Raw genomic sequence first — 17423 nt, forward strand, 5'->3', positions numbered from 1 at the left:
AGACTTCTCCCCTCCACCCTCCCACCTTGTTGAGTGCTATGCTGGAGCTTTCAGTTCAAACAGTCCAACACAGTTATATGAAAAAAAAGCCAACTTTCTCTCAGCTTCATGTCAAACCACTCATTTCCAGGCCTGCTAGAAATTTGTCTCTGTTTAAGGGACATTTCTCAAATTGTAGGTCACGGCCTGATTCCTGGGTGGCCAAGGAAGGTGGATGTATTTCAGTGACATGCAATTTTACCACAGTTGTGTGTACAGGCTGAGTCATGGAGATTCAGTACAGAAACTTTTTTAGAAGAGGGTTTAAAAATATACTTTTATGGTTTCTCTAATAAAAGGTTTCTAAAAGAAGGTGTATTGCCTTTAGAAGCCAGAGGCAATCAACTTGTGTTTTTTATAAAACAAAAATCTAACATGGAACATAGCATCAATTAAAGGTTCCTTCTCTTTCATGGCTAAAACTGCTGTGAAATATTGACCAGCTCCTTGTCTGATTGTATGCTGGTTTGTTTCAAATGGAAGCATGTTGGATTGCAATATGTTGTGACTGGAGTGCGAAAGTTTTATATATAAACTAGAAAGAGAGAGAGGGTTTGAGGGTCTTTTTTCCTATTATTTTCAGGTTACCTCAAAGAAATTCTGTAATAAAAGTCACAAATAGTCTATTATCTAATCCGTTTCAACAGGATAATATAACCCTATATAACAAGTCGTCCTTGGTGAGAAAAGATTATTGTTTTTACTTACAAAGAGTATGTTGATATCCCAGGAAAAAAATGAGATGAAAGTGTAATAAATACATTCCAAACATATTTGTTTCCAAAGTATGAGTAGGAATATTGTGAACACTTCATGAAAAATTAGTACATTTTAAAAGGCAGAAAAAGATAATATACTGATTTTCTTAAATATGTGAAGCTTTAATTTTTCTTATTGTTTTACTTACACCTCTCTCTGTAAGTATCATCTTCTTTGCTATGGCTGAAATATTTGTTTATAATGCTTTTATCAAATTTAGAAGGTTGTTTTGGATAGATCTGTACAAAAACTTTTTTTCCCTCCAGATTGTTTTTTTTTGAAGCTATAAATGGGTTCTATAGAGTTGTCAACAGATTATTAAAAGGAGAGATTTAAGATGTCTCATTTGTCCAGGGGTTTTGTACTGTGGCTTTTATCATGTTTGTAGATTACTGGCTTTTCACTTACCATGGAATATTCTAGGTGAGACAAAACATGACTTTCAAACTCAAACATTTTTCCCCCAGAATGCCCCCAAACTCCAAAGTAACAACCCACAAGCCTAGGTTTTTTCCTTTTTTTTTTTTTTTAATTCTACATTTTCTTCACAATTCTTTTTTTAATCCCTTTGCCTGTGGATTTCAATCAGAGCCATATAACTGGGTCATTCATGATGCACCCTCCTCCTTGGCATTAGTATTCAGTTTAACAGCAACACACAGGCATTTCTTGCTCTTTGTTGCTAATCAAAGACACTCAGGTTGGTGCAATAAGCTTCTTAGCAGTTCAGGGGTTCGATGATAACCTTTTATATTCAGTGTGATCATAGTCATGGTAATAGGAAGAGTTGAGTAACCAGCTAAATGAGGTAGCTCTTTAGAGGTTGGCTACTACAGTGTATTACCTCTTTTTGTCTAATAGAACTCCTTTTGTTTGGGACCTGCTGTTTACTTTGACCAAGAATGACAGCAGATCCCAAGCATTAGGACTAAGCACGAATGTGGGCTTTCTTAAATATGTAGTCTGGTAATGTGTGCATCATAGTCACCTACTCTGTATCCTAAAAGTAACATTTAGATTTGAGATTTACGAGGAAAATCAATTGGACTTCTCAACACACCTATTAAAAACACCTAACTCTAGGTCCTTCTAAGGAGGAAGACTTTATGTGAAGGAATTGTGCACCTCCATTAAACTTTTAATAACTAAACATGTTTGGATACCTCTCTTCTGAGAATATTCAAAACTTTCACGTAGAAGGCAAGAAGGAGGGAAAATCTGTACAGCAGGGCAGTTATGATATGAAGGGTCACTCTCATAAACTCATTGCAGTTCTTATTTATTTTTTGACTGTTTTTTTTTTTCCAGATCCTCCCATTATTCTATGGGCAGTCGAGCTTTTTCCCATGACAGTATTTTTATACCTGATGGGAGAACAGAGGGTGAACAGGCCATCCAAGCAATGTCACAGGAGAACGTTTTAGGAAAAGTCAAAACGCTTCAGGTAAGAAATTGTAAGTGGGAAAAATACTTAAAATGTGGGGGAAAAGGGTCTCCAGAATGTGTTATATGTGCATAAAGATGGTTTACTTTTCCAACAGCCTTTGGGAAATTTCTCAACCGTGTTAATTGTCTGGCCAAAAGCCATGTAATTCAGATAATCTGCAGAAGTTCTAGGGTTTGGCCTTGAAAGTTACAGCAGTGGTGCTGCAAACATTTCTGCAGAAATATCTGTGTCTTGTGGAACTCATTTGAATTGAACTCATGGTTTTGGTGTGTCCTGATCTGTATGCCTGAGTCCTACAGATGTGGTATTGAGAGAAAAAATGAGAGTGGTGTTGGTGGCAGGGAATGGCATGTAGAGTGAGAACTTCTTTGTAAAGCTCATTTCACTATACATTTATATATTTTACCTTTTTTTCTCCTTTTTCTCACTGTCCTTTCAATGGCTCTCATGAAAGCTGGATTTGTTTATCTCTCCGAAGCATAAACAACATATTTGGGGTTTGCTTCTAAACAGCTTTACATGACCTGCTTTCCCTTCTTTTCCAGAACTCTCTCCCATTAGCGCTCTAACTAATTTTTCCCATCTCTGTGCCTTTCTAGATCTTGAAAGAGCTGTCCTTCAGAAGTACATTGCACTTTATTGCTCAGGATGCTGATGTGTCCTGTCAAAATGCTGATAAATTTTTAATTCTGTGCAAGTGCTGTTACTCTGAGGCTTACTAGTAAAATACCATTGATTTCTTTTACCTCCAAAGTCTACCCATGGTCCATCTTTTCTGGTCAGTGAGAGATCATGCTCAGGAGAGAGCTCCGACCTTTGGGATTAAATTGTTCCTGCTTCCTGCTAGTGCTGTCAGCAGGCAGAGCAGCTGAACAGCACTGGCTGTGCTGACTGTGGATGAACTCTGAAGTAGAAACCACGCTAGGGCAGCTCCAATTCCTCTGTGCTGGTTTTTCAGCTTAAATTTCCCTGGGCAAGATAGATTCCATGCATGCTACTTTCCAGTCTGAAATCATTGTGTTTAAAATGACTGCTGACTCTGGGCAAAGACAGGAGGTAGTTGGGCCTGTTTTGCAGTGTCCTTTCGATGCAAAACAAAAAAACCCTCAACTTCTTCAAGGAGCTGTGCCCTCCCTATCTTTGGATTTGTTGTCTTGGATTCCGTATGTTAGCTTTTCTGTGAATAACTTTTCACTTTTAGGAGTGGCTTTTCTTATTTCAAAACTCAGCTTCAAGTTCCCAGTGAAAATTATTGCCTTCACTAAACTGAGAGACCCGATAAAAAGTATAGTTATTGCAGTTGCTAACAACCATCTTCACTAAGCACATGGTAAATCAAGAAAATTGAAGCAAAATACTCCCCTTTGAAAGTCACAAAATAAATAGCCTTTGCATAAGCCTTTTTTTGTTGTGGTTATTTGTATGTATTTTAAGGCGAAGTATTGTTTCAGCTGCTTGAAGTCAAATATGTTCTTGCCTTTTTATTTAAAATTGAAGGATGGTAGTTCATTTTTGTCATTTTAGTATAGCTGGAACCCAGCCTGTAACATACCCAATTCATTTTCCACTCTATTGATGATGATGAGAGCAACTCATTCATTCAGAAAGGAAATGCATAATAAATTGTAAACGATGCTTTTAGCTATTTATATGTTTGCACAGAAGTTATATATTCATCTAAATGTCCATGGATTTTTTTTCATAAACCCATGGAAAGGCTCTCTATAACAAGCCTAGGGGCTACCTCTTGTATCTGTAAAAATTGATGCCCAGCATGTAACTGTCCCAATTTCCCTAGCCATGATTTCTGCAACTGATCCCTGAGTTTTAGGACAAAATCATGCTACAACCCCATTGCACAATTTTAGGTTGACCTTAGAGTTGAGTCCCAGGTCTGATGAGTTATTTTGACTATTGCTCCTATCTGAAAGTTTTATGCATTCCATACGCCATCCTTTTTTCTTGCTGTAGTATTCTATGAGGCAGCATTTGCTGTGTGATTTTCTGGTCACAGAAAACACTGATACTCAGTCTCCTGTTATCAGACTTTGTATCTACTTTGAAGACCCTTTCTGTAAGCTCACTCCAACTGGGAACATCTGTATTTCTTAAACTGGTGGAATAAGAGGGGACAGTCATCTCCTCCGGAAAGCACTCTACTCCTTAAAGCCAGTTCTGAGGCCAGTTCCCAGACCCAAGTCATTACTTTGCCACCAGCATTACTGTGGTTTTGCCCAGGCTTGTATGTCACAGTGGAAGCGCTGCCCTTCCAGTTTCCATTCACTAGCAAGATGCTCTTCAGTAAAGAGTTGTTGCCAGGATTAAGTACCCCCTGCTGACTCTGGATTTGCTGTTCAAACAGAGATCAAAAGCTTGGGAAATTTTAACCCTTTTCAGGATTTTTTTTTGTATGGTACAGTAAACACTCCTGGAAAACTTAAATCTGTTTTTTTTAAAAGTCACCATGCTTGCAAGCCTGCATGATAGCATGATGAAAAGGGTTTTGAAGTTAGAATAATGATGCAAGCCATTTAATATTGATGGTGCTGGATATCATTCTGAGGACTGCCAAAGTGTTTCTCCCTTCTCGCCTTGCCTTTCTGCTGATTTTGGAGTGTTGATGAACCCACAAAAAATGTTGTGTAATGGTGCAAACTCTGTAGTAGTCTGGGCATCTGGCCAGTATGTGCACTGTTTCACCTTCTTATTGTGGGAATTCTCTCTTTATGATTATGTGTGCAAGGTAAACTAGTTCTTTCTAGAATTGCCCTCATTTGTTTTTATTGATTTTAAGATTGGTAGCATTCATCTTATCATGCTTTCTGTAAATGGATTTGATCATGTACAAAGGTTTTAGTGTGTGCTAGAAGTCAGGCTGAGAAAAGCCCGACCTCTTGTTAACCTCCAATAGCCTTTGTGTATCCTGAAGTTATTTCATGTTGGCTCAAGCCATCTGCTGTCGTAAAAGAAGTCTTTTCCTTGTCCTTTGGATCTGCTGAGATTTATCATTACCTAGTTTGTAATATCCAGTGTAGAAAGCCAGCCCGAACCTGCTCCCACAAAGAGGTGGTACCCAGGCATTGGTACTCTTAATGCTGAACTCTTTTAGTTTCTGGGGATCTGTTGCTCTACTTCTCATACAGGACTGTGAATGAGACACCAGGAATGTTTAAAATGTAAATATGTCAGTGTGTCAGAAAAAAAAAAAACTCTGAGAACTTGGTTTTACATCCTTGCCTTTCATAGGTTAGTGGGGTTTTTTTCTTCCATCGAAGGGCCTTAGAACTACTTCCTCATATTTTGTAGCTATGACTCTTCTTTCTGCCACTGATATTTGCCAGAAATGGTCAACAAACAAACAGAAGACAGTTTTTGTTTCAGACTGCAAAAACTGCAGCAAGTAAAATGAAAGCTTGTATAGAACATTAGTATCCTGAAGTGTCTAAGCCATTCTCTCCCTTTTGCTCTGACAATACTGTGGTGTGGCACTGCTGCTGCCTCTGGAGGCAGGAGAACAGCTTGTTCTTTGGCTCTTGCCTTCACTGAAAGTATTTTGGGTCATCTGGCATCTGTGAGGCTGCAGCAGTCAGCTGCAAGAAATATTAAAGGTTGAATATGATGTATGGCTTATGGCATTTAGGAACTACAGGGATACCTCCTTTATGTTTCATGTGGCCATGTGGCTTAAAACAAACAAACCTTCTGCTCTGTAAATTTATAAAACACTAATTTATTACACAAATATTGATCATGATAAAACCAATTCTTGGTCAAATACTAAAGGACCACTTTTAAAATTCACATTTCCCCAGCTTTCTGATGATGAATGTCACTGATAATTTTCTTCCTATCAGACCTAATGACTGTTCACTTTTGGATTCCATTTCTTTTAGTCATTAGCATATCTTAGCTACTGATCAAGCCAGTGCTTCCCTACTGTGTACAGAACATCTGTATTCTACCAGCGATTCCCATTGTCGCTTCTGTTTGATATTGCACAGATCTCAACAAGGCTTCAAAGTCATTTGCGGAACCTCAAAGCTCTTTTAACTTGATGCTCTGCATTTTTCAGAATTGGGAGTGAATTTTCACTACATGATTGCCTAACTTTGTATTTCTTGCAATTATTTTCTTTGTTACTAATGTTTTCTAGTGCCTTTGCAGCCTAATTGTTTTCCTCATATTTGAAAATTGGTTTTACTTTATAAATTGAATTTATTTATTTTTTTTCTTAATCATTCTAGCATTTCTTGGGCAGATTGTCTTTTACCTATGATCATAGTAAGCCCTGAAAATGAGCTTCTGTTTCCTTCCTTGCATCTGCCTGGCTTGAGGAGAGACTCTGGTGAAAAATGCCACTGATGCAGTGTCTTCAGGCTTCTGCAGAAAGTCTTGCTCTTTACACGAGTCTCTCTAAGTGGTCTATTGCCACTGTATACCAAAATCTTAATTTGTGTCTGGACTTCCTGCAAATATACAGCTCTAGAAACCCATTTACAATATGTTTCTTCACCATTCTTCTATTTTAGACTCTCCCCAAAACTTTCTTCAAGTGTAATGCCTGAAACAATGTCTCACCAGCAATGGAGAGTGGAACAGTTCCCTCCCTGCATCTTATATCCAAAACATCTGTGCTAATAGTTCTTATTTTCCTCATTTCCAAAAGGTTTCCATATTAATTTTACACCTAGATTACTTTCTAAAGGCCCCAGCTACACCAATATAACTTCTTGCATGATGCTTTCCAGTAGCGGACAATCATTCAGTCTTTCACAGCATGAGAACACATGAGCATCAGTTGAGACTGGTAACACTTCCAAAACAAAACAAATATTTCTTTAACCAAAGTTGGACTGTAGAACTCAGTGTCATACCACACTGCTACTTGTGAAATACAGGTTCAAAGAGCAATGAAACAAATTCATAAAAGAAAAGTTCCCAGCTGGCTGTTGGCTCCAGAAGTCTTCAGGTGCCACAAATCATTGGAGCATTTACAAGAAACATCTCACTACTGATCTTATTTATTCCCAAGGCATTTTGATTTCTGGGTCCTTCTGAGAGACTGTACAAGACCAAATGGAATTTCAACAGTGTGGCTTTTCTTAGGACATATATTGATTAAGTCATTAATTTTCAATTATATAAAACTAGAAAATTTAATTTAATTTTCATTACATTTGGGCATTGCAAACAGATATGAAAAATAGGTATTTGATCAGAAGGGAGAATATGGCAAGCTTTTCTTGTAAGACTTGTTTGAATGAAATCAGCTGAAGTAGTACACTCTGTTTTAATGGTTTTTAACTGAACAGAGTAAGCAGCTCAGGGGATCCAGTTTTGGATTCGCTCCAGGCACAAAGCCGTAAAAATGATGTGGTCTCAGGGGCCTGAATCCAACACGCATGCAAGCAGGCATGTACACAGAAGAGGAGCCAAATGGGAGTGAAAGAGGAGACGTACAGCCTGATCCGGGCTCTCTGCCGGTTAATATGGAAAGCTTGTTCTGTGGCATTTCCTATGCAAATGCAAAGAGTGCTTTGAAAGTCTGAGCTTTTTTATTTGCTGCAGGTGCCAGACAACGCAGAGCAATTTAACTTAGGAGCTTTACTTCTGAAGTTATTAATGGTAAGCTGGTGTCAGTTAAATAGTGTCACATTTTAGCAAATTATTTTGCATGAAATACAAGTGGGCCTTTGTCACAATCCAGTTACTGAGGAAGGTTTTAAAAATCGGATGAGGACAAACTTTTTTTTTTCTAAATTCCTAGTAGTTATTTGCCAGTATTAGATGTGCAGCCCTGCCCCTCACCTCACACTGAATGGCACCTGGCACTGATAGCCAGGTTGCGTGTGAATAGACAAACTCTAATGAATCTTATAGAAAAAACATTGTAGATGAGGTAAACCTGACCTGGATCTCATCCTAAAGCTGCCCTGTGTGTGGTTTCTCCAGCTGCTGCTTCAATGGTATAAATGTCATGTGTGGTAGCTGTGTTGTTTTGGTGCCAAGAATGGTTTGTAAGTCCTGTAGAAATGCTTGTCCACTGGCTGCAAACTGAGGGACTGGGAATGTCCACTGGAGTTGATAACGCTGGAGGTGAGAGGTGCAGGCCTAAAAAGTTTCTCTCTTTCCTTCGCTTATAGTTGACAGATAGATTTCAGAGCAGGATGGTGATTTCTGGCTGTTAAATTACAAACCTTCTTGCACAAACCAAAAGAGGCCAGGGTCATTTGACTGAGCCCAGTATGCATCTGTGGAGATTTCCAAAAGGGTATTTAGACATGTGACTATGCAATGGTAGAAGAACAAAATGTCATGCCTGCAACCTCTAGTCACTGGCATTGCAAATAATCCTCCTTAGGCGACCATCATCCACACACTGTCAGCACAGGGAATTCTCAAGTACAGAGGATTTATAGTTTTGTGTTCAGAAATACATGTCTAACTGAAACTTTTGAGAAATTTAAAGCAGATGCTCCTTTTCAGGGATTATGGCCTCTTGCAGCTTAAATTGATGTATGTCTTTGTCTCTGGGTTAGACTATCCATTTGTGTTCTTCCAAGTAAAATTTGTGGGTTTTTATTTTCTTTTCTTTCATGGATGATGAATTTTTTTAGGATTTTTTGGTTGACCAGGTAGAGAATGTATCAGTATGAAATTTTTCTGAGAGGGATAATTGCATTGTAGTTACAATATAAGCACATTTTAAAAAAGAACAAGGAGCGGGTTTAATATTGCTCTTTAAAAACAGTAAGAATAAGTTTGATCAGTGGTTACAGTAAGCTATTTGAGATTTTGACATTTGGTCATTTGGTATTTAGCATCAGCTTTAGAGGTTAGAATGTACTGAAAGAAACTGGCCGGTGGAGAACTATTAGTGGAAGGTTTTTTGCTTCATACAGACCCATCTGCCCATCCAGCTCCCATTTACACAATGGAAGCATGTAAGATTTCAACTCTGCAAGTTGCACTGCTAACATGAAAGCTTGGGAGGATTTGGTGAAACTGTAGCCTAAAAGACCCAGGGAGAAAAAACTCCAGGGCAATTTAAGTAGGAGGTAAGATAAGGGAAGGTTTTAATGAAGCCTCTCAGGCTCTGAGGATCTAAATCACATGCGCACCCCCTGACCCAGGTGTTACAATTTTTATAATTATGTCCATCCAATCCCTGTTCGTCCACCCTGTGGCCTTTGCCCTCTTCCGCCCTCGACCTGCCCCTCGGGAATTGAGTCTGGGGGAGTTTTGGGATCCCTTCTTCATCATCTTCATCTTCTTTGGAGCACATACAGTTCTTGGAGGCTTTCCAAAGTCCTGGGTTTGAAGGTTGCTTTGCTTGGGTGATATGTTGTTGTCCAGGCCAGGGTGCACATGTTCTTAAACAGAATGAAGGCCTACCTTGAAAAAGAGACTAAATATGCTATTGGAATTTAGGGGGAATTGATAGGGAATGGGGTAATAGGGTTGGGTATATGTAACTACTGTGCTAAAGGGTGAGGTGATATACAGTTACATTTAAAACTTACATTCACAACATAACTACTTCTAAAACCTATAAAAATTAAAAAATAAAAAAAATAAAAAAACCCTGAGGCAACAAAACCCTTGGTGAAACACTTGCCTTTAGACTATGGGTGCACTGCCAGTAATCCAGGTGGGAATAAAAGTCTACCATTCAGAACTGCCTACTATGCCAAAATGGTGTACGATATAAATTTCACCACTTTTTGCCAGAATTCAAATGAGCATAAATAACTTGTCCATAGTTTCACAAGGCAGAAATGGGAGAAGTCCTTTGGAGAATTTTCTGTGCTGGAAAGACAGCAAAGCCAGAAAATAACTCCACAGTCCCCTCTTTCCTAATCGAGAATGATTCCCTGAAATATTTCAGGAAGAGAATGTATCAACACATGTTCCTTACTCCATTTGCTGCTTCTAGAAAATTTCTTTTAACTCTTTTGCAAAAAGTTTGCTTTCAAAGTCTGTATGGTATGTGTCTCTGAAGTAGGCAGAGCTGCAATTTCTCTAACTCGCCCTATCAGAGGACAGATATTATATGCTACTTATTTTATTCATCTTACACTTGATGTAATTCAAGAGTACTTTCTTGTAACCCTTGAGAGAAGATTACTTCAAAAAGAAAAATAAATGGTGGGAAAGCTCTTTTATTCATTCATCTACTGCATGTTCCCTGCCTGAACTTCTTTGTGCAACAGCGGTGAGTGGCAGTGCTTGTGAGCCTGAGCAGACAGGAGTTTGTATATTGTTCCTATGAGATCAAGCATCTAAAAGAGCTGAGATTACCCTCCTTTGAGAATTTGCCTCTTCTAAGGCCAAGTTGTGCCAAACCCTTAACATTTAAACCTTATAATTAAACATTACAATAAGGATATCTTTCAGAACTGCAGATGTATGAGATGGAGGGTTTGGGGGCTGGAGAAAGTTGCCTTTTGGGATGCTTCTAGTTTCCCGGTGTACATGTGGCTTGTAGTCATATTTCTTTGCAACAATAAGGCATCATAATTAGCTTTTATAAACAAAGTCTTAACCTAGAACATAGATTAAAAAAAAGAGATGGAGTGTTTTGAAGTTCATGGTAAGTTTGCAAAAGTTGGCAACACTGTCAAGAACTCAAGTTGATCATCCAAAATCAGAAATCACGTAGCAAATTCTTGACCTTGGTTACTTTGTGGTGCATGCTGAACTTGTCTTGTTTTACTCATAATATAAATACCTTTTTATCATTGTTGTTGGAGTTTTTTTCCTTTTTTGTCTTTCAGCAACAGTTGGCCAAGAATATAAAATTTGGGCAGCCTCCACAAATGACAGTTTCCACGAGGACAATGGGGGAAGCAAACACTAGTATAGAAGAGGATGTGTTGCTCAGCAGCCCCATGGAGATTGAGACTCAGCAGGTCACAGTGATCTCAGGCAGTGGTAATAAAGTAAGCACTTTAAATTGATGTGTCCATGGCATTATAGCAGTACTAAAGCAGTAAAATTCACTGGGCAATAGCAGATGTCTCCAGTGAGGCGCAGCAGAGCTCACTGGGCTGTTTCATGTGGGAGGATTCTCTCAGCTCGTCCTTCTTGGACTGGTGGTAAGCATGCTCTTGGCATCCTGATCCAGGTCACACAGATTTACTGTTTTGAGTGTTTGCTCTGAACTTCTAGCAATGTAGACATCATTTGCAGTATAGCTAGAAGACAGGAGAATTTTCTGAGACAGAAAATATCTTGAAATATGGTCTTCCAAGCAAGGAAAGTTTCTCACAGCATCAAATGGCAAAAAGGAAAATCATTGCAAAATGAGAGGGATCTGGAGCCTAAATCTGTAAAATCCTAGGTCTTAGGGTAAGTATCTGTGTTTCTCATGGAGAGGAACCAGAGGCAAAGAAGGGGGATAAGCCTTTTGAATGCTCCCTAAATCCAAATGTCCAATATAATTCAAATAATTCTTCAAATTATTCATGAAGATTTTGATTTCAGGAACTGTGGGCATTCAGGCATCCAGAAGAGTCCTGTTCAGACAGCTAAGAAACACAGTGAGTGAGGAATGGTTTCTGGAAATCCTCTAAGGCAAGACTGGTCCTGTGTGTCACTGTAATGCCAGCAAGGAGCACAGGGATCAGAAGGACATCCTTCTGTGCCTGGGAATCTTTGGAAAAGGTGTGCAGCAACCCACCATGTACATACAGCCCTTAAAATCCTGACAGGACAGCAGGGCATGAGCCTCCACTCATGTTCACTAACACTAGTGCTGGCCGTGTGAAAGGCAAAGGCAGGAAGTGTCCTCTGCAGCTCATGCCTCTATTCAGCCAAACACACAGAAGGCAGATTTATGGCCAAGGTGGCCAAAATTCTTCATTAGTCTTTAAGGGGCAACATAGCTCCTCTGTGACCACTTCCTTCATGATTGTGGTCAGATCTGTCAGGGAGCCAGGCATTTAGGTAGGACTTGCACACTCACACCTCTCCCTCGGCAGTCTGGAAGGATAAAAATGAAGCCAAAGTAAGGTATATTTTTTCTACTTCACAAATACTCCCTTCTGAAGCAATCAGTTATGGTGAATCAAGAGCATCCTGTGTGCCTCAGCACAAAATGCACAGGTGGGCCCATGGACAGGTTTTGGCTATTTACCCCATGTGCCCTGGTACTAGGTGCAAGTCTGTGTTTGAGACCAACATAGATTCTCTGCAGACAGCCTTCTTGATGGGTCCTGTAGGAGACCCTAATGTCACCTTGTGACCTCCAGCTTGAAGGAGACAATAGCTCAAGCACTAAAAAAACACTACAGTATTTTTTGTAATAAGGAGGGAGAAATTCAATCCTTACCACCTACTCTTTTAAATATCACATTTTAAAAACAAAATGACCACCCCTTTGCATAATTCTTTTTCCAAATACTGAAGGAGCAAACATCCCTACTCAGAGACAATTGTAGACACAACCAAACCAACTCTACATGCATAGTGTCCGCCAGAGCACTCGGTACTTTCGTTTTGTTTCTGCACACTACTCGTTACCTGTGTTATCAGAGATAATCAGGGAAATTAGGGAAGCATGGCAGCTTCTCTAGTTTCTGTTCTTGTCTCTTCTGTTGGCCTTGTAACTCCTCGGTGTGTCTATCTGCATAGGTCCTGAGGGATGGGGTGGCCTCTGTCAAGAATTGGTGGCCAGGACCACATAGTGTTGGTCTACTTCAAACAGGTTTCCTGTGATGCTTTGTGACCTCTGATTTTCCTGTCTAACTTGGATCAATAGCAAGAGTTCTGGGTTTAATTTAACCTGTATTTGTGAAGATGATTTTTTAGGTTTCACACTAACAATCAGGTGTGCCTAGTGTAATGGGATCCCAACATTCACTAGGTTATGAAGTAATACTGTGATAGAATGATTAAAACCAATGTTTCTGGGTGTGATCAATGCTGCTTCAACCTCTGTGCCTTAAATATTCCCTGCTGTGAATGGCTTGGAGAGGGACAGTAGCTAAAGAGTTTGAGTACTCCAGGCTTGCATCACTCTGTGGGGACAGTTAGCTCTGTAAGAAGAGGAGTTGTCAAGCACATGGAGTTGAAACTCCTTGCAGCAGAGATAATGCCTAGTCAGGTTACTATATTTTTTCCTTACGTGTAGTTCAGAAGAAAATAAAGTTATAAGACCTGACCGAAATCCTACAAAACTACTCTTTGTTTTGGAACCTGGTTACCTTTTTAAGAAAGCCTGAGTGTTTTACCTTTTGTAGTGTTTTGTAGCAGTAACTGCCTCTGCGTAGACAGCAATGATTCAAGGAGTAGCAAAGAGAAACTCATAGCATGTAGGAACAAGAATTGTTTATCCATCAGTCCTGCAGTGATAGGAAACAGGGTAAAAATCCTATCCTAATATGCATGATTTCACAACTCCTTTGAATCATATTTATTAGATCCTTTATATTTTAATACATGTCTGTGGTAATCTTCTTTTCTAGCCCACTGACTCACCAGATTTCTTGAGAATGCTAAATTTGCCTGGAACAGGACATGAAGTGGAAGAAAAGGTAAAAAAAACTCTTACACTTGGTTTGCACTGAGTTACATTCTAATTTGAAATAGTAGAAACCTGACAGTTTCTGCTTTTGGACATATTCCATTGTTTCATTGATCATCCAAGATTTTGTGAATGTTGTGAAGTTTTGGGGCTAGTACATAAGCAATAACTAAGATTGAGAAATCTGTAAGAGCCGATTGCAGGAAACAGCAGGACTCGGTCTCTGCCAGTCTTACAGCATTCCTACATTTGATGTATTAATCACAGAGTTATAATTTTCATAAGTACTTCTACTACTTTGTTTTGCCTGCATGTAATTCAATAAGCATATGCAAAATGTTCTTTCAGCTTTTAAGTAATTGGTTCCATGATTATCATGTGTTTAACCTCAGAAGATTACAGAGCTGTCTTGAAAACAATGTATGTGATTTTCTTTCCTTACAGAAGATGTTTTCTTCCTTCTATTTTTTTTTGTCTGTCTTTTTTTTCCATTTGGATTATGCCAAATACAAGTCTTGGGATGATAGCTTGATGACTTATGGGGGAGACTGATGACAGGCTCACACTTACATGCCTAGACATACAGTTCCACTGTATTTATTCATGAGAGGAATCTCACTGAATCACTTTGCTTATATTTGCACTTTCGGAACCCAAGTATTTTGAAGGGCATGAGAAAAAAAGCACCTGTCAAAGTCAGTGTTGTCTTATTTTATATTTTGCTATTTGGTGCTTGCTTGGGCAACTCCATATGACTGTGGAGGGAAAGTTTTCTGCAGGCACTATGCCAGTCTGGCATCCCATACTGCAGTCATCTCCCATGCAGATAATACAGTTCTGTACCTGTTCTGTTATAATGCTTAGATAAGTCAACCTGATTTCCTTTTGCCTAAAGTGTTTAATCTAAATTATTTAAAGATGTAAATCTTTTTTTCACAGTAAGCAAACTTTAAAATGTCCGTGTTTGATGTTGCTTAAAACCTTGCCTGTGCCCTTCCCATTCCCAATAAGCTCAGAGTGGTGCTAAACTGTGAAAAAACTTCAATTAGAATGGTATAAGTAATTTTAATGTGACAACTGTAAAAATGTGTAGTATTGAAAATGGGAAAATATTACAGCTGTAACTTTCATGTCCAAAGTTTGTGATTTGTATAATTGAAAACCAGGGTTTCAAATCTTTTCTGCTAATAACTCCTTTGAATTCAAAACTGCAAAGGTGTGCATGTGTGTGTGTGCACGCGTATAGTTTACTTATTTATTTATTTATTTATTTTATGGAACAAATAGCTTAATAACACTTTCTTGTGTTTGTGATACAAACAGGTCACTCCAGTCAAATCAGCTCGGCCAAAAAGACAATTTTCCTGTTCTGGCACAATTGAAACAATCAATTTGGATTCAGTTCCCCAGGCTGTTGCTCGTCTAGACAACAGTGCAGCTAAGCACAAGCTGTCAGTGAAGCCAAAAAAACAGAGGGTATCAGGAAAGCACAAGAGACTAACAAAGGTATTAAATCACTGGCCAAACAGCAAGACGGGGATTACTTTTGAAGCTGGGTAAAATAACCATAACTGAGTGCACCAGGAGCTATAGACATAGGACTGTTATTCACTTAAGATGCTATTTACACTGTTACTTGAAGTCAAGAGAGAGACCTACAGCTGAAACATGAGCTGGAGAGAAGATGCAAAGAAGTTATAATATTGCCAGTTGAGACAAACACTACTTAAACCTGAAGTAATTCCACCAGGATTTTACACTGGGAGAGCTTTCTGAGTCCAATTTTTCTAGTAAAAATTTTACATCATAGAGGCCTGAAGATATCTGCCACTGTTAATGCAGCTCCGATATAGGCAATTAGTAGCGCAAAACTTGGTTGGGAAAAAATTAGATTCTCTAAAACTGATGTGGGTTCTGACAGGGAAAATATCCTTGTCCTATAGGAAAGAATAAGACTTAAGTAATGTAGCTCTTGCAACAGCTATAGAGTGAATTATCAAATTCTAGCTTTGTACGCTTACTGCAGGTTTCTTGTTTTTTATCCTGACATCTTACTAGTGCTTGTAAATGGGACAAGACTACTAAACTACACAGGGTTCAGGAGAGGCCACTGTCCTTTCTTCCGTACCACCATATTTGCATTTATCACTCTTGCAGTGAAGACATTAAATTTAAACCTCTTGTTTATACAGAATACTTAAGTGGAGCCAAATGATGGCTCAAAAAATGATAGCTAGACAGGACATTAGCTGAGCTGTTTTCCTCAAGGGAAGTGCTGGGAAGCGGTCTTCAGGTACAACTCATCAGACCACGTTGCTACAGAGACAAGGAGTAAGCTGTGAAGAAGATCCACAGTTTGTTGCCAGTATTGCACCCACATGCTAGGGCTGTAGGGCAGGCATGGAGAACCAGTCAGTGATGATCAGAGAACAGTGCAATATTCCTGGGGAGCTCTAGGTTGGCTGTCCATGCATGTTCCCATGGTTCCTGCAATAGTACTGGAGTCTCAGCACAGCTAATGAGGAAGATATCCTGGCTCAAGATTTGTGAAAAGCAGCAAATTGTGTTTCCCTGAGCAGTGTTCTTTCCTGGCTACCATTGCAGAGCTCATCTCTGCAGGCAACAGCTTCTGTCTCTGCAAGTAAGAGATAGATTTGCCATGAAAAAACTGGCAAAACAATGCCCTTAAGCAGGCATTAATTATTTCAGGCTTAAAGGTAGGAGTTCTAAGTAGTAGAACAGGCTTAGGAAACTATTCCTTGGACTTCTGTAAATTTGAAAGGTGAGGTCTCAGTGTACACCAAATGGTGATTCAATATTTAGCATTATACTGTTATCACTGTTGGGATGTTTTCTTTCTTTTAAAGGCTCTCATCAAAATAGGTGAGACATGGGATCTATGATGATGTGATTCATAAATTGGGGTGGGTGTGTTTGCTCTGGATCTAAATCACTGTTCAGAAAAAAGTGGTTTGCATTTGCAACTCTTTGATCACTATAAAGAATAACAAGCCAATAGGCAATATTCAGTAACTTCAAACATGTCTTTTAATTTTAGGGATCACAAAGTTTAACAATAACAGAATTTGAGCCAGAGGACCTGGAAACTCAGCTGTATGAGGACATATACCCAGGTTATAATGGACACTTCATAGCAGACAAGCTAATCCAGGGCAGAAATGAGCAGAAGCAGCTTCAGCTTGCAGAGGAGAAAAGAATTGAAGATCACTGGGGGATCCTTGAGGCTGAAAGGATAAGACAGATTGTAGAAATGGATGAACAAAGAGAAATGGAAGAAAAAAGGTGCCAAGAGCTTGAACAGATGCGCAAAGAACAGGAGAAAAGGTGTTGTGAAGAAGAGAGGAGACAGTATCTCCTTGAGGGAGAGATATCTTTGGAAACAGAAGAGCAAACATGCTATAAAGAGGAGAGAAGACTGACAGAGACTGAAAAGAGGCAAGGGCTGGAGAAGATGAGGTGTCAGGAACTGGAGAAGCAAAGGCAGAAGGAGTTGGAGGAGCAACAAAGTCGAGAGCTGGAGGTGCAGAAGCTTAAGGAACAAGAAGAGCAACAGAGACGAGAGCTGGAGGTGCAGAAGCTCAAAGAACAGGAGGAGCAACAGAGACAAGAGCTGGAGGTGCGGAAGCTCAA

At 39.3% G+C, this 17423-nt stretch overlaps 1 protein-coding gene across 1 annotated transcript in view; it reads left to right on the forward strand.

The window, feature by feature from the left end:
* Positions 1-17423, forward strand: part of KIAA1211 (KIAA1211 ortholog) — a 55341-nt gene that overhangs the window by 27518 nt on the left and 10400 nt on the right. The window contains 6 exon segments of the mRNA XM_027676433.1: positions 2107-2242; positions 11023-11187; positions 13714-13782; positions 15096-15278; positions 16831-17420; positions 17422-17423. The exon segment at positions 17422-17423 is cut by the window's right edge and continues 2559 nt beyond it. Of these exon segments, the coding sequence (XP_027532234.1) occupies positions 2107-2242; positions 11023-11187; positions 13714-13782; positions 15096-15278; positions 16831-17420; positions 17422-17423 (1145 nt within the window).

Source organism: Neopelma chrysocephalum, unplaced genomic scaffold (assembly GCF_003984885.1).
Source record: "Neopelma chrysocephalum unplaced genomic scaffold, ASM398488v2 Primary Assembly neopelma1_42, whole genome shotgun sequence".
Classification (NCBI taxonomy): domain Eukaryota; kingdom Metazoa; phylum Chordata; class Aves; order Passeriformes; family Pipridae; genus Neopelma; species Neopelma chrysocephalum.